At 43.7% G+C, this 25,761-nt stretch overlaps 2 protein-coding genes across 5 annotated transcripts in view; one reads left to right on the top strand and one right to left on the bottom strand.

The window, feature by feature from the left end:
* The window catches only part of CFAP221 (cilia and flagella associated protein 221), a 661,487-nt gene that overhangs the window by 561,284 nt on the left and 74,442 nt on the right, over positions 1-25,761 (bottom strand). For 2 of the 3 annotated variants that reach the window (XM_078682395.1, XM_078682396.1), the window contains exons 2-3: positions 16,516-16,700; positions 10,432-10,532 (exon numbers count right to left, since the gene is read on the bottom strand). In XM_078682395.1, the coding sequence (XP_078538521.1) occupies positions 10,432-10,532; positions 16,516-16,651 (237 nt within the window). In that variant the 5' untranslated portion in view covers positions 16,652-16,700. Of the gene's footprint in view, positions 1-10,431; positions 10,533-16,515; positions 16,701-18,786; positions 19,120-25,761 lie in introns of those variants that run through there. The other variant, XM_078682398.1, reaches the window with a different exon arrangement.
* SCTR (secretin receptor) overlaps positions 18,768-25,761 on the top strand; it is a 703,893-nt gene continuing 696,899 nt past the window's right edge. For both annotated transcript variants that reach the window (XM_078682401.1, XM_078682399.1), the window contains exon 1: positions 18,768-18,904. The gene's annotated coding sequence lies outside the window, so the exon portion shown is untranslated. The remainder of the gene's footprint in view (positions 18,905-25,761) is intronic.

The raw sequence follows: 25,761 nt of genomic DNA, 5'->3' as shown, positions 1-25,761 counted from the left end.
CCACCAAGTAGGTGACCTCTCCCTTTGTCTCAACAATGGTGTGGGGTCTAGACCATTTGTCCTGGAGTGCTGCTGGGGTCACTGGCTCCAACACCCACACCTTCTGTCCTGGTTGGTACTCAGTCAGCACAGCCTTTTGGTCATGCGAAGCATTCGGAAGTTCCTGGCTAGCCTCAAGGTTTTTGGAAGCCTTCTCCGTGTATTCAGCCATCCTGGAGCGGAGACCAAATTCCTAGTCCACTATATCTTGTTTAGGCTTTTTGAGAGGTAACTCCCATCCTTCCCTCACAAGACACAGGGGTGCCCTTACAGGATGCCCAAACAAAAGCTCAAAAGGGCTGTAGCCAACCCCCTTTTGTGGGACCTCTCTGTAAGCAAACAGAAGGCAGGGTAAAAGGATGTCCTATCTTCGCCTAAGCTTTTTAGGTAACCCTTTTATCATCCCTTTTAGGGTCTTGTTGAACCTTTTAACAAGTCCATTGCACTGTGGATGGTAGGGTGTAGTGAATTTGTAATTAACACCACACTCCTTCCACATAGCAGTCAAATATCCTGACATGAAGTTTGCACCTCTGTCAGAGACAACCTCCTTTGGAAACCCCACTCTGGAGAAAACTCCAAGTAGGGCCCTTGCCACAACAGGTGCTGTTGTGGTCCTCAGGGGAATAGCTTCTGGATACATGGTGGCATGATCCACTACCACCAGTATAAATCTGTGCCCAGAGGCTGTTTGGGGATCCATTGGGCCAACAATGTCTATCCCCACTCTTTCAAAGGGTACCCCCACCACAGGTAGTGGTATGAGGGGGGCAATTGTTGTGCCACCTGATTTGCCACTGGCTTGGCAGGTCACACAGGAGCGACACAACTCCTTGGCATCTTCTGACATATGGGGCCAGTGAAAGTGAGGGACAAGCCTGTCCCAAGTCTTGTTCTGGCCTAGGTGTCCTGCTAAGGGAATATCATGGGCCAAGGTAAGAAGGAAGCCCCTAAATTGCAGAGGTATAACCAACCTCCTGGAAGCACCAGGCTTGGGGTCTCTAGCCTCTGAATAAAGGAGCCCATCATTCCAATACACTCTATGGGTACCTTGAGCATTCCCAGCAGCCTCAGCAGCAGCCTGCTGTCTGAGGGGTTCAAGAGAAGGACAAGTTAACTGAGCCTGCCCCAGATCTGCCCTTGAGGGTCCCCCTGTCCCAAGAAACTCAGCCTGATCAGGTTCAAGCTCTTCTAGGACAGTGCCCTCTTGGATCACAGAATCATCCTCCTGGGAGGGCTGATCCTCAACCCGAGGCAGGGGGGAAGGCACTGCCTTAACCCACTTGCTCTTTCTCTTGGGTTGTGTCTGGTCTATAGTTTCAAGATCCAGCACAGGTTCAGATAAGCACTTTTTTGCCTGTGACCTGGTCATAGCAAGGACATGTGCTGAAATACCTAGCATCTCTGCATGAGTCCTATACTCCACTTCTGACCATACTGAGTTCTCTGTATCATTGCCCAAAAGACATTCAACCGGGAGGTCTGCACTTACCACAACTCTTTTGAGGCCAGTTACCCCTCCCCAGGAGAAATTAACAACTGCCACACTATGTGTAATAGTGACATTGCTAGCATTGGTCACTAGGTAATTATCACCCAGTACAATCTGTCCAGGGTTCACAAAGTTAGGTGTCACCATAGTGACACTTGCACATGTGTCCCTGTAAGCTTGAGCCACTTTGTCATTTATCAAAGGTGTCTGTCTGTACTTGCCCAAAGTATTGGGCCTCACAGTAGTGGACATAGCCATGTCCACATCACAGATCAGAACAGCCTGAGTAGGAATCCTGACTAGGCCAGGATCCACCTCAGTACCCATGGTTTACCCCAATATAGCCTTGGGTTGGGAACTACCACTGCTGACTGTACTAGGGGGTGCAGGTGCCTTAGGGGCTGCAGTGGTAGGGGCTATACCTTTCTTGGTGCACTCACTAAACCAGTGAGAGGCAGTTTTACAGTAGTTCCACCAAGGTTTCTTTGGACCCTATTTCTTTTTCTTAGGGTTTTGGGACCCCCCCCTTCCTCAGAAGTATTTTGGGGGCCTGAAGAAGACTTCTGGTCTTTTTGCTTTTGATCTCCACCCTTTTGGTCTGCCTTTTTCTGGTCACCACCTTGGTTCTGGGGTCTCTGCTTAACCCTGGTTCTGGCCCATTTGTCTGCCTTCTTTCCCAATTCTTGGAGAGAGTTCAGATCTGAGTCAATCAGGTGTTGGTGCAACAAATGGTTCTGACAATTATTAAGGATTTGTTCCCTCATTAACAAATTATACAATCCTGTATAGTCCTTAACCTTACTTCCCAGTAACCAACCTTCCAGAGCCTTAGTGGCACAATCAACAAAGTCAGTCCAGTCCTGAGTCTGTGTCTTCTGGGTATCTCTGAACATTAACCTGTACTGTTCAGTGGTTAAGCCAAACCCATCAATCAGAGCACTCTTCAGGACAGTGTAGTTTTTAGCATCCTCATGACTAACAGTGAGGAGTTTGTCTCTTCCTTTTTCTGAAAAGGAGAGCCACAAGATTGCTGCCCACTGACTCTGGGGAACCTGCTGTACCATGCAGGCCCTCTCCAAAGCAGTTATCCACTTGTGGATGTCATCCCCATCTTTGTAGGGGGGCACAATCTTACTCAGGTTTCTATGATCATAGGACCTGTCTTTATCCTTGGGGATATTGCTGCCACCAGTGGAATCTAATCCACTTAACTTTTGCTCCCTTGCTAAAGCAAGTTTAGCTTGGGCCAGGGCTGTTTCCTCTTTCTCTATCTGAAGTTGGACAGCTCTCATCCTAGCCTCATTTTCTCTTCTCTGGGGGGAAGTCATTCCCCTTTGAGAACCCCTTGAGCATTAGAGAGGAGAGACTCCCTGGAAGGAGACCTTTCCCTTCTATTGCCTGGGAGAAGCCTACTATTAGGTCTGGAAAGGTGAAATTCCTCTCCATTACCATGTAAGCTTAGGTTAGCCTGGCTAGGCCTCCTGACTTGGACCTGACTATCATCTCCATCAGATTCTTCCTCCTCCTCTTCCTCCTCTACTTCCGGGGCTAAGGGGTCATCTTCTGTGGTGGGGACACCCTCACCTGAGTTATCTAAGGGACCTGGTTTAGAGGCCTTCTCAAGATCACCTGCCTCTAGGACGTCTATCAGGTGTTGGATGGTAGGGTTGGAACCCTATTTCAACTTCCTGGAGGTACACAATGACCTCATCTCTCGGAAGTTGAGCATCTCATATCTGGAGGGTGCCTTGGGAAGGGCACTTACCACAGGTAGAGAACCAGAGGGTGCACCTGTGCCAGACATGACTAGTGAGGTGTGGTGTGTGCACCTACCTACACTGAGTGTTTACCTACTAAACCTCTCTAGGCGTTGTAGTCCGGGTGTGCTAGGCCCTTTCCTCTACAACAACTAAGTTCAGTAGAACTTAAGTATTTTAAGCTTTGTTATATGTACCTATGGTACCTAGTGTGATCTTTCAAATGATATCAAAGATTACAATGGTAAAACAACAGCAAGCTCAAATCCCAACAGCTGCACACCAATGTGAGAAGTTGGCCAGGTATATGATGTTCACTATTCTAGTGAACACCTTGCACCAGTCCAAACAACCCTTATGGTGATGGTGGTAAAGTCAACCTTATAGACCAGCTATCCTAGGGGTAGCATGGACAAAAGCAGTCCTAGGCTAAACTCAAGAGGGCATGTGAAGCCAGCTGTTTTACCATATGCAAACCTTTTAATACCAAATGAAAGGACACCACACAGGTTATATATTCAAAATATATATGTATTTATTTCTAAATAGATCCCCTTAACTCTTTATGAGCACAGGAGCAAAAGCGTATAACAAGTAACTTAATATAAAGTACAAAAGTTGCACAAATATGGATAGGCTCTGGTGGCCCTTAAAACCATATACTAAAATAGTGGTAGAAGAACCACGTCACAAACAATGGTAAGGCCTAGGGCCTTGGGAATCGCTGGGGCTACACTGGACTAACAGCAGTTAGGACGTGGGAGGCCCACAGGATGCGGGTGCAGTGTCTGAATGCACACGTGTGCACCTATAGAAGTCAATGGGTGCGTAAAGTTAGAAAGTTGCAGATTTGGAAGTCTTCCGACTGGACTAGAACTTAACCACTTAAAACTAGGACACTAGGGATGTAAATCTCTACAGGAGCACCGCAGTACTCCCATTACCTCACCCACAGGAAGCGGGCGCATATGTGTCAAAGTGTGTCGGGTTTCGTCGTGGCGTTCTATGGAGCCTTGGAGAAAAGATGCTGCAGGCGACCAGGAGAGAAAAGTCCGGTTGGATCCAAGGGTGGATCGAGGATGAAAAGTACCTGAAAGCAGAGGGGACATAGTTTGGGTCACTAGCCAGTGAGCAGGAAGGAACCAGGCAATGTCGGGTTGCGATCAGGTGATGTTGTGAAGCTTGTCTCCGCTGCCATGTGGACCAGGAGGTGTCGACGACGACCAGGCGCTGGTCACGGACTGTCCCATAAAGGCTCTCGCTGTCGGCGGTGTCGGATCTCGATTTGGAGTCAACAGGCCTTGGCAAATGCAACCCACGCAGGAATCAAAGATGGCTTCTGGATCAGACCAGCAAGGTCTGATGGGCTGCTCCTTTTCAGGGGAGCAAGGGCCAGTCTGGAGCAACCAGACCAGCGTTGAAAAGTCAAAGGTTCGTCGTCACAGAGGCCACTAGCCAATGGGCAAGTGACCGGACAGACACGCTGAGCAGGAAAATGCAAAAGGGCCCCACGCAGCACTCGAGTGTGGAGAGGTGATCTTCAGTGCAAAGGATGCTCGGGGCTGGGGCTTCTCAATCCCCAATGCACAGCTTCGAGGGTGCCTCAGGAGCTGCACAGAAAGCACTTCGCTGGCTTTCCAAGATGGCCGGTCCCACGTCTCTCGTCGCCTCCACGGGTCTCAGCGTTGCTGTGGCTGTGGATCGGGCTGTTGGATGTCTGTTAGTCAGGGTCTTGTCGGTCTCTGTCGTTCGAGCTCCGGCGGGAGCAACAACAAAGCAAACCGTTGAGCGCTTGATGGTGCCTGCTTGCACAGGGTGGTCACTCCTTGACCACAAGGGAGATTCTTCAGTCTTCTACGTCGAGTAGGATGTCGAAGGGTCCAGAGTTTCGTATCAAAGTTTCAGTCAGGATGATCTAAAGTCTAAGGACACAGCTCCTACTTTTATTCCAAATCAAGGGGCTGGATTACCTGCTAGGTCCCTCCTATGGGTCGGACCCAGGAAGGGGGTGGTTATACCCCTTTCCCTTTGTCCAGTTTCGCGCCAGAGCTGGGGCTGGAGTGCCCCAGCACCGGTTTGAACTGGCCTATGCATGGGACAGCTTGTGTGCCCCAGGCAGTGTTTCGTTTCAGTCAGCCCTCCCTGCCCCAATCCAGGGAGCATACTACTCGATATTGTCGTGCAGTGATTCGGCCTTTAATTTTGTACTTTTGGATTATGACCTTATTTCCACCAACATATATCTTTCAGGAGCCTGTTTGGTACGCAATAATTGCGCTAATTTGCAAGGTAGTGAGTTATTTGGTTTATTTAGAGATTGTATTTACATATGCTTTATGATGCACTATGCATCACGTGACCATTCGGGACCCTGTCTTCATACCACGCAATAGAACACGTAGACAGACTTCTTTTCTCTGGTGTCACAGCCTTAATTTGGACACTAAGTAATTGTCGTTTGGTATTTAGCAATATTTTTATTTTGTTTCTTGATATTTTTTATGACCTGCGATCAATTGGACTTTAATTCTATTTCCATACTCTTCTTCACTTTAAGATTAACGAAGCCATTTACTTCCGTGTTCCCGGATGTTCACTCCGGAATTACGTGACGCGGTCTAGTTTTATTTTTTATACGCCCAACACCTCACCTCTGGTCCTTTGGCATTCCCAGCTTCAGGGTGGATAGGATTACCACCAAGACGTAGGGTCTCCTTCGTTTTTATGTAAGTAAGACTCAACATTATTGGAACGGATCTTCCGTTCTGAATACTATATATGTGTTTTTGGCTTATCGGCGCTCTGTCGTCAGTATTGATCATTGATTACATTTCACTTCCTGGATTACAGAATCTTGACATGGATCCGTGTTGTGAAGTGTTTTGGACCACATCAATAGTAACGCAACCGTGAGTGGTCTTTATTTTTACTTTCCTCCACTTTGGGTGTTTGTTTGTCAGCAACCAATGATCTTGAATCTGATAGGGTTCTTTGCTTTTTCTATACAGATAACCAGCTTGACGTATCCGGCCTTCTTAGACGCCATATTGGCCAGATTTTTGCTCACTGATTACCATTAAGGTGGGTACAAGAGGTGTGGGAGTGATATTCTCTTTTCCCCCTTTTTTAATTTTTGTCGCAATTAGCCCTTACGGCATTCCTCTTTCTGACTTACTATATTTTCCCCACACAGTGGAATATTTCTACGCTTGAATTCAGATTGACGAATTCAGTCATCTTCACGTTTCTTGCTACATTATTAGTAATCATCAGTGTTCATATCAGGTATGTCCTATTATCAACTTTGGTATGCTCCACTACTCTTTATTATTGGACTATATTCTTAATCGCCTTCCCTTCTTCCTCTCCACAGTCAAGAACTTCGCAATTTTATCGTATTTAAGATATTTCTTGGCTATCCCAGACTCCGACCGGGTTGGACTTATCACCGGTTTCGGGGTAAGTTCTCGGAGAGTAACACCACGGAGCCCTGCACGGACGGCATAGGCACAAAAGGCGCCCTACTCTTTCTCCACAAATCGTAGCGAGGAACAAGCCAGTCCGGGTGTGCTCATGGAGCCTTAACTTTTAAAGCTCTGAGTTTTTTTTCCGGGAAACACAGGAGAAAAACACTTTTTACTTGTGAGACTCATTTTTGAGACTCTATTTCTACAAACCAACGTGGATAGGGTGCGCCTTAGCGTGTGCATACCGTCCCGCTGGTCACACACTGGTCCTGAAGAATACCTGTAAATTAACACATAGGTTGAAACATGTAGACCCTTTTTTAAACCACATCACTACTTCATCTCACACCAACAGCCCACCTAACAGGGCAGCAGGTGTCCTACATTTTAACAGTATCCGAGACACTCCAGAATAAACTCTTTGAGTGGGTAGGATCGGATACTTTTTAAACACACTATTTCTTGTCTTGCACATATAAAAGAAAAACCAGCTCCACTGTAATCAGGTGTCGCAGCACACCTGGATGGCACACGGCTATCCAGGTGGGACTATTAAAAAACAAAACAGGTGTGTGGAGGGTCGAGGGGAATCTTTAACGACCTGTCTGCTCATACCCCTTATGCCAATATACAATACACAAAAGAACAGACCAGGTCGGGAAACAATGTGTGGCTATACCAGTCGCTGTGACGACACGTAGTGCAGGTGTAAGTGGAGGTTGCTGTCTGCATAAATTCATTGATAACACATTCAACCAAAGTAGTTAAACAGAAAATAAAGCAATTCCCATCAGACCACCCTTGTTGGTGGAGTTTACGTCATGTGGGGATTGCTGTACATTCCGTCCGACCAAGTAGTGCCGGTATGGGAATGGATAACAGTAATGTAGTCATAATAAACATCCTAGTGTGGTACTAGTGAAAAAGTGCAGTGCTGGAGTGATGGTGATAAAAATAAAATGACTACACAGACTCAAAAGAGGGTTTTAACAGGAGTCCATGTGCCAGAGATTAAGAAATCGCCACGTAGTAAAATTACCTACTGGCGCAGTGCAGAGTGGTCGACATGTTTCAGCCATGGGGGCAATTACCCCGGCTTTCTTCAGGACCTTTGGATGTAGGGTGGCTACTGCACATACACAAAGCTGGGAAGAAAACACATTGATCTCCCTCCAGCGGACACTTAAGTATTGAAGTTCCTGGTAGATAAATAATTAATATATTGTTTTGTAGTACATTTTGCATATCTTTCACTTCAATGTATGTGCAGTAGCCACCCTACATCCAAAGGTCCTGAAGAAAGCCGGGGTAATTGCCCCCATGGCTGAAACATGTCGACCACTCTGCACTGCGCCAGTAGGTAATTTTACTACGTGGCGATTTCTTAATCTCTGGCACATGGACTCCTGTTAAAACCCTCTTTTGAGTCTGTGTAGTCATTTTATTTTTATCACCATCACTCCAGCACTGCACTTTTTCACTAGTACCACACTAGGATGTTTATTATGACTACATTACTGTTATCCATTCCCATACCGGCACTACTTGGTCGGACGGAATGTACAGCAATCCCCACATGACGTAAACTCCACCAACAAGGGTGGTCTGATGGGAATTGCTTTATTTTCTGTTTAACTACTTTGGTTGAATGTGTTATCAATGAATTTATGCAGACAGCAACCTCCACTTACACCTGCACTACGTGTCGTCACAGCGACTGGTATAGCCACACATTGTTTCCAGACCTGGTCTGTTCTTTTGTGTATTGTATCCAGGTGGGACCCCGATGATGAAGCATGTCACCAACTAGGTTGGTGAGTGAGGGGTCTTCTTAAGGACAAAGGATGTCCCTATTTGGGTTGTGTTTTACGCACCTTTTTCTCCCTCTACTGAGGCAGAAATCTACTCATAGGGTTTAACTCCCCTATGTGCTTTGCATGCCACTTTTCTTAATAAAGATTTCATTGGTCACTTTTTTCTTCAACATAGGAGCACTTGTGTGTGCGGGTGTTATAATAAATCGATGTCATTGGCAGTCTCTTTTACTCACTGGTCTTTCTAGATGTTTTTTAGATTTCAGTAATACCCACTTGAATTCTTGTTGGGTTTTTAAATTTTGAATTTCTTGTTTGACTTTTGTGCATGATTCACTCACAAATTCTGTCACCCCTTTGAGTACTGACGTCGCACCATTCCACTCTTTTGACACAGTATTTTCAAGTAATGGCTCAGTAGTTTACCATTTGAGAAACTACGTTTTCATGTTTCCACTGATGCCGGATTAAGTTGGCAGTTTTGATATTATGTTATGTTAAGGCATGACGATTCTGCATTTATGGTTTACTGAGTGAGCTTCCTCTATTCTAATTCCATCCCTGAAGAGTCAGAGTTGACTGTTCTCTGACGAAACACGCGTCGGCTGGCTGGTCTCTATGCGAACAAGCATTAAAAGACACAAGAAAAGTTGTGGCAATCTTAATCTTTCCATCTGTACTTAATATGAATGTACTCTGTCTTTGATCTTTTGTGTGCACAGGTCCTTGGCTAATATTGTATGGGTTTGGAGTTCCAAACACTAGATTAGGGGTTAGTAGGGTCTCCCCTTTCCTGTCAGCACCATTTTACTTAGTGTTATGTCGACTTGACAGCCGTCTATCCTGCTGAGCTCAATTGTTCCCTTTATACTAAAAACCCTCTGTGTGGAAGATGCTGATTTATAATTTGATTTCTTTCTTTTGACGTGGAGAGCGTGAGATCTTTGAGAAATGCTTATGTTGGGAGTATGAGATGTCCTTGTATGGGAATTTATTTGACTCTGAGATCTAATACAAATCAAACAATTTAATTATGTTAACAAACAAGCCTTTCAAGGCCCTGGCTCATTATGCAAATAAATTACAATATGTTTCAAGCTGTTTTGGGCCTGAAGACAGTGGAGTGGCTTTTTGCGTATAATGGCTGGTATGAGCCCGGAGCGCCAACATTCTGATGTTTGTCTTCATGTTTCTCCCTTTTAAATTTAGATCATTCTACCCTCAGAGAGTGGAATGTTCTAATAGCCTTATAGCCCTTTTGCATTGGACTATGCCATTTGTCAAAGGCCCCCTTCCTTGTTATAGGCCCGCACCACTAACTCCGGGTCAGGGCACTTAACAACTGTTTGAGCCCTCAACAGCAGGCTATGAGGCTTAATTAGAACATTGAATTGTTGGAAGCTCCACTGAAGACAATGCAGTGGTTCAGGGCTTATAATGGCTGGTATAAGTGCTTCTGAGCCAACATTAAAATGTTTGACTTTCAGTTACACTTTTTAATTTGGAGCATTCTACCTTCAGTGGGTGGCATTTTCTAATAGTCTTATACTCTTTCAAGCTATAGCAGTTGTAAACGGTCCTCTGCCTCGTTATAGGCCTTAAGGGTATAACACTTGACAGCTGTGCATTACCCTATAATAAAGGCTGGTGAGAAGCTAATACAAAATGTTTCCAATGTTATGAGAAACAGAAAATATGCCAAAATGTCAATATGTTGGCAAATAGAAATGTAACATGTCATAGGAGCTATGTACAATTTTTTTTGTTTTAAGGCAGACAAGGAGCCCATGGCATTCAAAGGTGGAGATCCTTGTTCTACTCATTTATATTAACAAAATTATTTGTTTTTCCCATTAACTCACCACAACTAGCTGGTGGTGCTCCTTGAGTTCATAACCTCCAAAATGCACCACACTTGGCTCAGCTTGTATGACAGTGTTCCTTAATATTTTGGTGTAAATTTCTGCAAAGGCAACACATGAAGTTAGTCAATACAAATCTAACGGAGAAAATGGCAACCATCAATAAAAAGGCAAAAACAGACGCAATGTACATTTTTTCTTAAGTGTGCAGAAAATTCAGCAAGCAAAATAATACCAATCACAACTCCCTTCTTTCAAAAAAAAGATGTTAATCATCTTTTAGCAAGCTAATTGTATTTTCCTTCTTTCATCTACGGAACTGTGCCTACTCTGAAACCATAAGTCAAAATGAACAGCCATTTTACACAATTTACTCGCATTAATGGGATTGACATGTTAGAATTTATATCAATCAGCAAATATACTCCACCAGAAAGTCAGGTCAGACTTTACTGAATACCTTGTAGGGTATGCAGCCATTAGGTACAATAACAAACTGATATATGGTTTTATTATCTATAACAGCGTTTACCTTTCCAGCTGACGTTTGCTAACATAACACATATATTTCAAATGAGCCTCATGTTCCATGTGAATTCAATTAGTGGGTATATTACCTATCTTCATTACTGCGAGCAGTGACAAATCTATTAACTACATTTTAGATTGCTGCGCCTTGGAGTACTCACTGACGAAGTGAGTTAAATAAATTAACCCAAAAGTGCAGGCACCTGACAATAAATCCTTAATGTCCACCCTTCTATGCAGAGCATATGTTGTTACTCGACTCTTTGGGAAAACGAGGCTTGGTTGTAACTTTACAAAAGATACAATCCAAAAGGGAAATCAATTCTTTGGAGATACTCATTACCTTTCTAAACATTCAATTAACCCAGAATCAACTGCCTGCCCATGAGGATATCAACTGATCAGGTGATTTAGAAAGTAGATCCCTTTGAGTGCCCAATGTACAAAGGTTCTTCTCCATACCCATTTCGGAGGTGCAAGGAGGAGGCAAGTAGTTAGCAGCTAAACTAGGTGTTTACATCCCCATTGGCAGGAATAAACAGTCTGCAAGGTTACCAATGACTTTCCAAGTATAAGTGATGGTGATCAGAAAAGCAGTTGAGGGTTCAAGAATGAATGCACTCAAACAAAGCACTCACACACTGCAATACGGTGAGCCAACACTACTTTAAGATCCTGCACTTAGAAAACAAATCTGGCCATGGTGTCTGCGCAAAAACATAACAGCCCTATGTAATAGGCTCTAGACCAAAGAGATCAGGCCTGGCATTTCCAGTGATGAAGCATAACCCTGAAGCAGGCATGCTGCATGTTGGTGTGCTGACCACCATTGAGGCTTAAGGATAAGGGTGTGGTATCGCTGGGCTGGTGTCTTCTAGTTCACAAGTTGGTTGACAGAGTGATAGCAGTCAAAGGGTTAGTGTTCCCGATGGGTCCGTGTTGCACTCATCTGAACAACTGTCTATGTACCAGGGGAAGCCAAGGAGTGGATTTGCGGAGATTATTCAAGGGCCTCCATCCATGAGGATCTGGAGTTATCTCTTTCCTTTCATAGCGTTTGAACTATTTGATTCAATACAGCTCTGCTAAAGATCGGCATGGCATTTCAGTGGTTTAACTGTAGCTCTGCATTGGCATCAGCGATGCCAGTATTATTCTCTTTGATACTCTAGCTGTGCTTGATCAGCTGAAATGGCAGTCCCCATGGATTCATCATCTAGTAAGAGAGTTTTGAAGTCTCCAGGTGCTAGTACTGTTTGGTCTTTCATGACTGCCGGTTTAAGGTCATATTTAATGTCTCATTGTTGCTGTTTGGGACGTAGTATCAGGATTTTACTTCTTGATACTTTTTTGAGTGAGAAGTGTGATGCAAAATAGATGGAGTCATTCTCTAACATGAATGGCCCACTCTTCTTTTTAGCCGCTTGGAATGTTAGGCATGTGTTTTCATGTCATAGGAGACAAGCGATTATTGGTGTGGGTGGTATTTCATCGTCTGGGTCTTTGCCCATATCCTATATTCATATGAAATTCCATTCATTCTCGAAAAGAGATATCCAGACGTTTCAGCAGGGTGTGTGAAAGGAAACACATTACATCTTCTCACTTTTTCAGGGACTATATAGAGTAGGGTGTTATCTCATCTGGTCATGTCTTTTAGGTCTATGATCTAAGTTTTCAGAAACCAAATGTCTCATCCTCAGTCATGGGTGTTGTCATGCCTGCTTTCCACATTGTCCATTCTTTTTTAACCATTTCCATTCATCGATGAAAGTATCCAACTCAGACCTTCTTACTCACCACAATTTAACTGACACCTGGCGATTACTGACCCTGCTGATGGAAAATATAGTTATCTTTTCTGTCTCCTTAAGACCATATCACATATAGATTAGTTGTTGCAAAACCCACTCTTGCCAAATGTCTTGCAATGTGATATTCTTGGGGTAGGATTATCCGGGGTTCCCTATTATACTTAGCTTTGCAATTCGAACATGATGAATTAGGGTGACTGCATGTAGTGATACACAAGACAAGAAATTATTGTATTTCTACAAACAAAATAAGTGACAGAAAAAAAGAATTCACACCATCTGCACGGATATTATTGGCAGTAGGCAAGACAACTAGGAGTGGGTTCATAATGAGAGAATCAGTACTGGCCAAATCAAAATCTAAAATCAAACAACTGAGAGTAATGATACAGATAGGGACTTTGCACTGCACTGTAACGTTGGACCATCCCTTAACCTGAACCGACAACTGCCAAAAGGATGCTCATTGCCTTTTTTTACAGGCAAGGTAGAATGAGTGCTAATGAAACAAAGTCATTAACACTATGAATATGAGAGAAACCCAGAAGACTACTAATTGGACCATAGCACCAAAAAGAATCACAGGCCTGTTTCTCAGCCACCTGCACCACAGAGGGACATCTATCAGCCCACCCTGTAGACATAGCTGAGGGAAAACCCCTTACCATGAGACTCTGTATAGCTAAGAAACAATGAATACCAGACCACTGGAGAAAGCATTCCAAAGTAATCTGCACCTAATAAGACTTTTCCCTGAGAGTACTGTCTTGTTAGAAGGTGAGTTGACTGAGGAAGAAACAGCTGGAGCCTTATCTCCTTTCCCAGTAGGAAAATCACCTATGGAGGATGGGTTCCCTGGTGAATTTTACAAGACAGGCAAATCACTCTTATTACTCTTGTTGTATACATATTTAAAGAGGCGAAACAGGTCCAGCACCTTGAGCCCGATCTCCAACAATGCCATCATATCCACATATCAACAAAGAATGCAAGGATTCCCAGAACTGCACCAGTTACCGGTCAACATCTCTGGTAAATGTTGATGTAGAGATCCTAGCAAAAATTCTTGAAACCAGGTTACTCAGGGTTATGTCTTGTGCCATTTGACAAGACACCATCTTATTGCTTAGACCCATCAACTTTGACAGACAAAACTTGATTCTACAGAATGCATAGCCCTCTTGGTCAATGCTGAGAAAGCATTTTATTAAGTGGTGAGGAGATACATATTTAGAACCCTAGAGAGCTGGATTGGGAGAAAACTTCATATCTAACATGCATTGAGTTTAAGGTGTCCCATTATCAACCATTATTACAATGGATAGACAATCAAAATAAGGTATTGCACTAGGCAGGGATGGAAAGAAAATAACCTGACCCTCTTATGACCAAAACCTACTGCATAGAAACACTCAGTCAGCTACCTGGTAAACATATGGGAAACAACCATTACGACGCGGTCATAACACCGCAGTACAATTACAACGCGGATTTTAGCACTGGAGGGCGCTCTAGACTAAGGAATAGTGTGATTTACTATTCCAACACCTTCCCTACTGTACGTAGGCTGGAGTTGGAATAGTAAATCATACTATTCCTAAGTCCAGCACCCTACAGCGCAAGTCATGGTAACGACTTGCGCTGTAAAAGCTGCGTTGTGATGGTACTGCGGTGTTATGTACCGCGTTGTACCATCATACATCCAAACATATATCTGTTATAGGGGAGTGTGGGCAGTCAGACGAGAAAGATTGAGACTCTAAGGGAATCTATATACACAGTCGATACATTCACTGCTCCAGACCGAATTCCACACTTACATTGGAAGAAACAGTTCACCTCAAAATCAGCAAAAGCCTCAGTGGTCTACACTGGCTCAATGTGGAAGAACTCAAGGATTCCAGTCCTCTTCTCCAGTACCAAGGTGGATGCCTCCACACCTGCCATGCTAATGGGTACGGTCCCCAACCTGTTCTTCACTGCCATCATTTAAAACATTTAGAGTTTTATATAGCGCAAACTAGACCCGAAGAGATCAGGTATGAGAGAGCTTTACATAAGCACCAGTTTCGTTACAGATGGTCACGGTCTTTTTGTTTTTTTCGTTAATCTGGTTTCAATGTAATTTACCTTTTTTTGGAGGGCCTCCAGTAACACCATGAAGACCTATTCCCCAGCAGCAATAGTGGCTTCTATATTGTTACAGAAGTGAACATGGCAATTCTGATAGCGGACGTTCTTGTGCTCATAATCACTACTTGAGGAAAGTTATGGCACATCAGCCGGGCCCATCGGTATTCTCCCCAAGTAGAGTGACACTGTCTTCACTCCATTGTAGCAGTATGTCAACAGCTGTGTTAGCAGCCAGGGCTCCTTCTGTATTTTTAGATGCATGCAGCCATCATCATGGAATCTCTGAAACATCAAGCGGGAGGTTTCAACACTGTTATTTCCCCCAACCGATGGCTCTGATCTGCCCCTACTCCTTGCAGGGGAACCAGCACAGGTTCTGCTGCTCAAAAGGTGTTGCTGATATGAAGAAGACTACTTAATGTCAGTTTCAGTGGGGTCTCAAAACAACATGGCGCATTCCTCCGGGAGAAGCAACCCACCAATAGTTCACTCTACCATGCCTAGTAGTAGAACATTTAATGAAAGCATAAATTCTTAGGTGTTGAGGAGCTGGTTTTGGTCCATGTGCCTGCCAGGTGTCATGGAAGTGGGCACTGGCATAAGGGGGAGCAATGGCTGGCTGCACAAGCAACAATCCCAGCTGTGTATCACTCTTGTATTTAACATAGTAGGAAGGCAATTATCATTACCAGAACTACACAAGGGTTGGGTCCTATTAGAGTTGATAGTAGGAGAGTGCTAACATAGAAGTAATGCTCAGTTCGGTTTGTGAAATCTCTAGCAAATACAGAAAGCGTGCCTCAGTTGAAGGCGGTAGAATTTAGAGTTTCTCTAGGCAGCTACACAATACACATAAAAAGATTGCACACTTGTTTATCACATTTGTAGCTTTCTGAGAGAAATTTTACCTTTTTCTCCTAATGATGGCAAGAGGGTACTAATGTTTTAATTTATAAATAAAATGTTCTGGGACCTACCAGTAAAGTCACGGAGATTATTTAATAAAATACATTATAATGTGAAAGTTGCAGAGCTAAAGAATATTATTTTATAGAAGTTTGAAGACAATGAATACAGGTCAGGGTTGTCTTTCTCTATTAGACTGGCTTTTACAAAATGTAATTCTAGAGGCAGGTTATTTTTGCTCAGGGAACATGGCTCTAGCATAAGGTTAATTTTTAACAGGTGACATAAAAGAGCATGGTCTATCCTAAATGAAAGGCCTCCCAGTTGGGCTTCTTTAACAAGTTGCATGGACAGAGTGACAAATGGTATTTACGGAAAAAGGAAACATTTGAAATCCCCCACAAGTTAAGTATGTTTTTAATAAAGACACCCCCAACATTAAACCCACTCCATCCCATGTGAGGCTTTCCTCAAGTTCCATTTTGGAAGGTCCTATACATTTTAATTATCTGCGCCTTCAGAAGATGCTCCTTTGGCAGTGGAAGAAACATCCCTTTTATTGGACGATTTTCCCCGCCAATACGACAGATCCAAGAATGAAATGTGAAATTAATCGCAACGCACCCTAGTGTACGCACCCAACAAGTCATGCTTATTTTCCAACAGGTATTCAGTAAAACAATCAGATTAAAAAAAGACTTACTTGAGTCTAGCAGATGATTAGGCACATTTCCTTTTTTCGGTTCCTCCACTAGGCTTTTCAAAAGGAGAGATGGAACCTTCTTAAATCTGCTTTCATGGTTGCTGAACGCAACCGGAATAGATTGTGCGACCTCCATTTTCGCAGAGCAATCTTTATCTCAGCTGCAGACACTGCATCCCCTTACCCTAAAATAAAAGAAACATTTATAATGAACTAGCTTACCCGTCGCGCGTCGCTGCGATCTCTGAAGAAAGGAAATTCAAGGAAACTCGTTATGATAACATTCAATTTACATTGTGTCATTTTTATTGAAACTTATTCATTTTAATATGGAAAACATTTCAAAGTGTCGTTTTAATTCTATTTATTTTTTCGAGTGCTTGTGGATACACAATTGTTTGTTTTTCCGTCTGGTGCGTATATCAGTATTCGAAAGATTATGAGGGCCCTGGGGGGCCGATATTTAAAAAAAAATGTATGCCAGAAACTTTCGCGGGAGTGTACTCAACAACTTCCCAAAGTTTCCTGGTGATCGGATGAATGCTGTTTTAATTCTATTTATTTATTCGAGTGCTTGTGGATACACGATTTTTTGTTTTTCCGTCTTGTGCGTACATCAGTATTCGAAAGATTATGAGGGCCCTGGGGGCCGATATTTAAAAAAAAATGATTCCAGAAACCTTCGCGGGAGTGTACTCAACAACTTTCCAAAGTTTCCTGGTGATCGGATGAATGCTGTTTTAATTCTATTTATTTATTCGAGTGCTTGTGGATACACAATTTGTTGTTTTTCCGTCTGGTGCGTACATCAGTATTCGAAAGATTATAAGGGCCCTGGGGGGCCGATATTAAAAAAAATATGTATGCCAGAAACCTTTGCGGGAGTGTACTCAACAACTTCCCAAAGTTTCATGGCGATCGGATGAATGGTGTAGTAATGCATACAGGACAAACAGACAGACAGAGAGACAGACATTCGTTTTTATATATATAGATATGCCGCTATTATAAAAGAGTGGCAGGCCATGATAGAACAAACCTTTTTGCTAGAAAAGACACATTAGGTAGCTTTGAATATATGAACAGTGCATTGTGCATTAAGTGTTACATTCCATGTAACTGTAGGCAGTAAACAATATATACTGCATAATAAAATGAAATTTTCCCCTATATATCGTGTTGAAAGTAGTGTCTGGTGATGAAGGCAAGCAAACAGAGGTATTGTTACATCAGCTTGCACCTGGGAAGCTTTTATACAAAATGTAGTGTTCCTGCTAGAATTTGTTAAATATGACGCTTGGCTTATTTTGGAAAGATAATTGTGGAATGGATCTTGTTCAAAATAGGTACATTTCTTGTAGTATATATGTATGTATATGGTATTTCTATAGGTACATTTGTGGTATACATGTATGTATATGGTATTTCTATAGTGTGAACCTAGTCAAAAGGTAGAAGAGCACGGAACATGGTCAAAACTAAGCCTAAGGTAAACAGGAAATAGGAAAGGAAGCAGGATTGTAGATGGTTAATGCATTGTAATGCCGTATTCTATAAAGAGGTCAGTTGTTAACTCATTCGTAAATTGGAGAGGCTTTGGTTGACAATGGGAAGTTGTCCCAGATACTGGGTGCATAGATGGAAAGTTTTTCTTTTTTACATTTGTTATTCTGTAGTCTGATGATGTCCTGGATGCGGGTGTGCCGAGAACCACCAGAGATGGTGAGCTTGTCTGCAATATAAGCAGGCGTACTGATCGTGATTACTGTAGTGTTTTTCTAAATGTATACATTATGTTCAGTTATTTTTAGTTTGGTGAGAATCTACACACCGGCGTAGCTAGGAGGGTGTGTGGGGGGGGTGGGGCGGTGGGGGGGGACCTTCCGCCCCAGGCGGCACGATGTTGAGGGCGGCGGCCGTGCTGCACTGGCCTGTTGTGGCAGCCTTTATAATTTGTTTGGGTACACTGACTGACGCTACTGCCAGTCAGTGTATCCAAATAAATTATAAATGCTGCCACAACAGGCCACGTTTGAATTGCCCCTGGAACCTTCCACAACTTCTTTCTCACACAGGAGAGAAATAATTCCCGGAGCCTCAGGGGTGCTGTGCCACACAAGAGTTCAAAAGGGCAGAAGCAGCAGGCCCCACCCACCCCCTGCCTCTGCCTCTGCCCTTTTGAACTCTTGTGTGGCGCAGCACCCCTGAGGCTCCGGGAATTATTTCTCTCCTCCGCTGCCTGCAGTGGCAGTGCACTTGCTGCTGACTCACCTCGACCTTGCCCCGTGTCTGCTGCCAACTTGAAGACGGAAGGGCTGGGCAGCAGCAGCATGTTCCCACGATGTGTGGTCCGAGGTCCCTCATGCGCGATGGGTGCCCATAAAGTGAGGTGAGTCCAGTGGTAGAAGTGGGGCGGGATCGGCAGGGCACGGCGTGCCCCTACTTATATAATTTAATGGATTCCGTTCCCCTAATTTTTTGTTTTAAACTCGCATCCCAGGACGGCAGAAAAAGCCAATAGATAAGGTTAGGTGTTGCTGGCTGTTCGGGCAGAGAAGGAAAAGGCTTGTCTCTTCTTACTCAGAGAAGACAAGTGCGGTGTCCATTTCACCTGCTCTGCCGTGGTCATCTGCCCTCCCCCTCCCTCTTTCCTACTCTTCCTCCCTCTGTTTTTATCTTGTTCCTCCTCACTTACTGAAAACCAGGACTTCAAGAAACGGTTATTGCACCCTCTTTCCTCGCCTTTCCTTTATTTGTTTCCCTGTGAAATGGATCCAAAAAAGTAAAACACTTTTACTGGACATGTCGTCTTTTTCTGACATGTTTCTATTCAAAAGTGCAGCCTGGGGATGGAGAGAAAAAAAAAGTTCAAAATGTGAAAAATAACAATATAGAGCAAGATAGAGGGGTTGCAAAGTGGCCAGATTGGTGTTATTCACACCCAAACACATTAACACCACTTTACAGAGTTTGCCAGTGAAGCGCTACTTTTGTTTTCTTGTCTTTCTTTGAACATTGTTTTCCCTGGGTGGGGAAGTGCACCTTTGCTGGAGGTACTGTGCAATATATTCTTGATGGGTGGATTAGAAAACAAATTGTGTACCCCGGCTCTGTGTTCAAGGATGTGGTCTTGTTAAACGATACTGCTTACGTTTTGTAAGGATATAAGCATTGGACATTGAAACGGGTTCCTTCCAGGCCCTGTAGATATGTCCTTAACCTTTAACAAAAACACATTAATTTCTTAATAATGAATGTGAAACCAATAAGGTAGTCATGTTTCCGCTTACATTTCACATGCTGTACTTAAACTTGAATTCCCTATGAGTGTTTGCTTTTTCCAGGATGCTATTGCTTTTTTTTCCAGGCAGCATTTTACTCGTGTGAGCAATTTGAATTGTGTCTAAGTGTTTATAGCGGGGCACATTTGGGTTGTAGTTGAAAGCAGTGCAAGTTTCTCTTAGTGGGGCAGTTTAGTGTTCAGTGGGGGAGAGAATGTGTCACTATGGCCAGAGCTGCCGAATTTGGAACTGGGGAGCCTGGTTCATCCTTCATGACCAGTCCCCCAGACCATTCTCCTAAGGGAGCACATTCCCATGCTAGACCTTAGAAGGCTCCACAAGACCTTAGAAGTCATTGGAACCAGCCGGTGGACCCTAGCAGTGGCCAGGGTGGGTTAACCTTGAAGGCTTGACATCGCAATTCATGCTGAAGTTCAGCTCCAGTCTTGCCGACAGGCCAATGACGCATCACACCCTAGAGCAACAGTGACTCTGTCACTGATATCACAGGACCCTTGAGTAGGGTGGCTCTAGAGCAGTGCGATTAGTGCGATCCAGGTGCTGACTTCAGGTGGGGGCGTAATTTTTGCAAGTATATTATGTTTCTATAAGCACTTCCTGCCTCCTTCCTGGCCTCCAGCAATTTTCAGCAAACATAAAAATATCATGATAACTGGTGATTAATGTTCTTCCTAGAGGGAGATGGAGTTTTGTCAAGTGGAAGTTTTGACTTGTGGAAAGGTAGTGCAGAGAGTTTAATGTGCCTGCTGCAAAGAACATGTACCATGCAGGTCACAAAGTGCAAATAAAGTAAATTGGTCAGTGGGCTACTGCTTTTGTCAGTGAGATCCTTTTATTACTTGCAGCTTATAATTCCAAATCTTAACATAGAACAGTGAGCTATTAACTGTCATCTAAGAGCTGCATGCAAACTGCAAGGTATAAATTAGAGCGTTATGGTTATCCCCAGTCTTCGATTATCCTAATATTCCAAAAAGGGATCATTTGGATAGCAATGAATTTTGGTTATTAAAGAGAACCCCCAACCATGGTATTATATTCTAAATTCAGAGTTTGTGTTTCTCCAGACCAATCACTATTAAACTATACTGACTTCTAGTATGGTTGTTATGTGACTCCTACACCTTGTAGTTTTGTCTTATGTAACATTTCCTATACATTGATTTACACACGTCTGATTGATTGTGTCCGTGTAATGTGTGATGTAAAGTGCTCTGACACCCTACACTGGTATCAGTGGCGCTGTAAATCAAATTAAATGTATCTGAGCCAGAGTGTGGTTATAGAGTCTTGAGGGGCACTGTTAAAGGGTGGTAGTGAGGGAATCTGTGGTGGAGGGAGTCGCTGGGGTGCACAGGGATCCACCAGCAATAAAGCCGTTGTTGCCCTTGAGGCCAGTCTACCTCACACATTGGTTACTCCATTGGGCTTGTTTCAGCAGTAGTAGCTGCAACTTACCAGGGGTCTGCAATGCATGATTTGCATGCACGCTAAACTAAGTTTATAAACTTCATTGTCTTGCTGATTCATGCACAAGCACTTTTAACATATGTGGCCTGGTTTGGGGGCCACTGGAAATATGCAGCAACAGAGGACAAATTATGCTGCAGTGTTGACTAAATTATGCAGCAAAAAAAGGCTGCAGCGTAATGCAGTATATTTTCTGATACTGATTATTTTGAAATTTTTACACATGCTAACAGTCTCTGTAAAGATTTTGCCTTATTAGTACCAGTGTAACATACAAATGCATCGGTGAGAAAGGTGATCAGTCAACCTTTGCAAAGGGTCCTCCACTTCGCAGAAACACATTTTCTATTAACTTTTGATCTGTTTGAGCTACAAACAATTTATTAGTTCAAATTGTCAAATTATGCAGCAGATGATGCATTATGTGGCTAACATTGCAGAGCCATATTTATATGGAAAATATTTGCAAATTAGGATATTTTGCCATTCATGTTTGAACTGCTCTCGTGGAAAGAGGGAGAAGTGCTGATGTGAGAAACTGCATGGCTCTGAGACAAATGGCTTGTGATTCCACTTTTAAGCATATTTGGGACATTCTGTGATTGAAAATGAATCCCACTCTGTGAATGTATTTTAATGTCAATAACTCCTAACCTTAAATAAACGTGTATCTATGGGCTGAATTAAATAATGTAATAATCAGTAACTGGGTAGTGAAATGCCAAACAAATACTAAAAATAAGAATAATTTTCTCTTTCTGGCCACTCCGCCCACTGACTCGGTTTATTCCCGCCCTCTGATTCTCCGTCCAGAGTCCCCTACTTTTTTTTCCCCACTATGTGTGACATCGAGATATCACAGACAGCCTCAGCCTCTTTGTGTTACCACTAAAGCTGCACTGGCCTCCGTAGCTTGTCTGATCCCGTGACCGTCCCTTTAAGACTGGGAGTGGAGTCCTTGTAAAATGGGGGTTCCTCGACACAGTGCAGACCTGGGTTATTGTGCTGCACACCAACGAGTCTGTATCCTCAGCTTTGAAAGCAATAGATGCCCCTTTGGGGGGTTGTGTGAATGTGTGAACGATCCTCTTGTGCTAAGTGGTCCCTAGCCTGAAGTCTGCAACACCTGTCCCACACGGATGTAGCGCAGGCCTCACACTCGTACACGCAGGCACACAGACAGACACAAAGCAACACAGTCTCAAAAGCAGCTATCAACATACACGCACACAGAACAGACACTTGCACAAGCATGCACACACGCAATGCAACAGCCACAGACCGTGTCATATATGTGCATGTAACTTGCATGATCGAGGTAACTATTAGCGGCGATACTACATGTCTCTCGGACCTCTTTCAGGTGCTAGCCATCGTTTTTCCCCAGCACCCCCCCCAGGGGGGGCGGCAATCTGAAGGATAGCCCCGGGCGCCACAAGCTCTAGCTACGCCTCTGAATCTACACCTGTGTGAAGGCTGGTGCTTATGGAGAGCAGGACATGTATTACCTCATGTTGTTTTTTTTACCCAAATCTAGGAACTACTTTATGCATGAATGTATGCCTGAACGTGCGTTACGGAACCCTAGCTTCGAAGCAACTACAGAGCTTGCCATCATTATGAAAAAGTGAGAATAGGAATAACAAAGTGGGGAGATTAGCCCCCAAAGTATTTAATGAAATATTTATCAAAGTCCTTGGATTTGGTCATAAAAGGGAAATGTGAAGCGTCTGAAATAGATTGAGATGGCCCTGAAAGAGGGGTATGAAATCGTTTTGTAAGTAGTTTTGCTTCATATCCTTACCATGCGTGTGAGTCAGATCTCCCAACTTTCCACCACTAGGACCATTTCAAGAGTATGCTGCCAACTGCAGGCGGTTTGGTGCAAGGTGAGAGACATGCAGGAGGTGTAATTTTCAAGGGTAACTTTCTAGAGAGTGGTTGAGATAGAAACTGCAGACTAAGAAACGGAAAAAGATGCCCAAACAATCTAACCGAAATAAAGCAGGAAATCACTATGTGGAAAAAGCTTGAAGCTCAGATTCCACAGGCACATGTTCATGGGTGATTCAAATGGGAATAGTCAAAACGAAAGCAAGTAGCCAGTGAGGCTTACTGTAAGCCTTTGTGTGTGTGTGGGGGGGGGGGCGACACCTTCTTCGCTCCTCTGCTGCTGCAGGGGTTGGCAGAGACGTTTTCAGGCATGGGCAAAGGGGCTCTGAACAGGGCCCCAGCCTTTAAGGGGCCCCCTTACGGGGCAGCTCTGTTCTGCAGAGAGTCTTGCCCTAATGACTGAATAATTCTTAAACAAATTGTTTTGAACACTGTTTTCCAATTAAAAAAAATATATATTTTTAAAAGTCTTTTTATTGAACAAACCAGCTCCGCAACAGTACACTTCAGGTAGCAGCAGAAAATCATTAGCAAGCATTGACACAATCAACCATAGTCATATCAAGAAAATCAGTCCCACCCGCTACGGCCATTCCTCCCACCCAGCATCAACCCACCCCTTGAACAAACCAATTCCGATCCCCCAAAACAGACATGTAAGGATAGAACTCCCCCCTTCCACACTCCCCACTCTCTATGCAGACCTTAGCGCCCTACCACCAATAATTTATTTTTAATGTGGGTAAGGTGTGAGGGTTTATTACAAACATTTTGCAGAGAAATGTTGTGTTCATGTTTCATGCAACATCCATAAAAACATTATTTTAGATCAAAACAGGATCTCACATATGAGAAATGGGAGGGTGTCACAGAGATCATTTGCAGTATTTAGTGAACTGCTGCTGTGTTACAATATTGAAAACACAAGTCAATATTCGATATAAGCAGATTTAACATTTGGACGAGCGTGCCTGTGCACCGTCAGTGACCTGCCAAAAAGAGCATGAAAGAGCTGAAATTGCATCATATATTCAAACGTTTCTGAATAGGTGCTTCAAGGCCCCCCACAATCCTTAAGATGTCCATGGGGGTCGAGCAGCTACTGCCCCAGCCCCCAGCAGCATGTGGAAGAGTCCGGATTCTTCAGGCACACAAGGCCTGGAGTTTTCACAATAATTTGAGGCTTGGAGTCATTAGAAATTGCAGGCGGTGGAATTCCAACTGGAGTTATCGGTGCAGGTGAAATTTCACCACTCGCCATGAGGACCTGTGTGGTAAATGTTTTAATATGTATAAAGAAAGAGGAGCCACACCTAGCGTGAAATTATCATTTCCTCTGGATATTTCATTCAGTTTAGCGGAAGTAACATAAGAATGGCAAATTGTCCGAAATAATTGTTTTCTGTGAAATAATTTAATGCCTCTCACCTAACACACAAAGAATTCATCCACTCAGGACTGACAAAAAACCTTTCATAGTATTTCATAAAATTCGGAAATTACTTTCACAGAATACTGAGGATCATATACTGCGGGGATAAAAGCATGTTGAAGCTTCTTCAGTACTCTACGGAGAGTCTCTAGTTCCATCCCTGCCTTAATTTTGCTCTATAGTAAAAAGGCCAACTATGAATCTGTTCTTGCGGACAATTCAGGTTCTTTAAGAAATCCAAATTATGGAATGCACCTGGATCTGCGATGAAGAATTTTGTGGATTAGCCCAGGTAGAACTGTACATATGTACCCATATAAACTTTAATTATACTTGTATATCCCATCATATATGTGCAATGGTCCTTTTTTACTTAAATTTTACTTTTTGAACAATTTTGGTTCCCTACGTTTAGTTATAAAGCAAGCCTAGGCAACATCAAAGCTGCCCAATATTTAAATATGGAGTTGGGAAATCACTCCTTAGTCAAGAGGAACTAACCCAGTTCTCTTGACTGGGGATGAAGATTTGATTTCCTCTGCATTCCGTCCATCATCTGTGTGTTGTTAGAAATGGGATTTCTAGTTGGCTAGGGCATGCACCTAAACAAGGAAGAAACCACCACTCTAGCAGGGACATCTTAAGAATTTCGGGGGCCCTGGGCCAAACATATTTTTGGGGCCCCTGTTTGGAACAACTTTGAATTAATGATTCAATCAATCAATCAATCAGGTCATTTATAGAGCGCACTACTCACCCGTAGGGTCTCAAGGCGCTGGGTTGGGGGGGGGGTGCCGTTACTGCTCTAACAGCCAGGTCTTGAGCTTCTTCCTGAAGGAGAGGTGGTCTTGGGTCAGGCGCAGGTCGGTTGGGAGTGAGTTCCAGGTCTTGGCGGCCAGGTAGGAGAAGGACCTTCCTCCTGTTGTCGCTCTTCGGATGCGGGGGACGGCGGCGAGGGCGTGGCTGGTTGATCTGAGGAGGCGCTTGGGAGTGTAGAAGTTGATCCGGTTGTTGAGGTAGCTCGGGCCTTGGTCGTGTAGGGCTTTGTGCGCGTGGGTGAGGAGACGGAAGGTGATTCTCTTGTTGACCGGGAGCCAATGCAGATCTCTCAGGTGTCCGGAGATGTGGCTGCGTCTGGGGATGTCGAGG

Source organism: Lissotriton helveticus, chromosome 3_1 (assembly GCF_964261635.1).
Source record: "Lissotriton helveticus chromosome 3_1, aLisHel1.1, whole genome shotgun sequence".
In the NCBI taxonomy this organism is placed as follows: Eukaryota; Metazoa; Chordata; class Amphibia; order Caudata; family Salamandridae; genus Lissotriton; species Lissotriton helveticus.
This window is presented reverse-complemented; position numbering and strand designations above follow the sequence as displayed.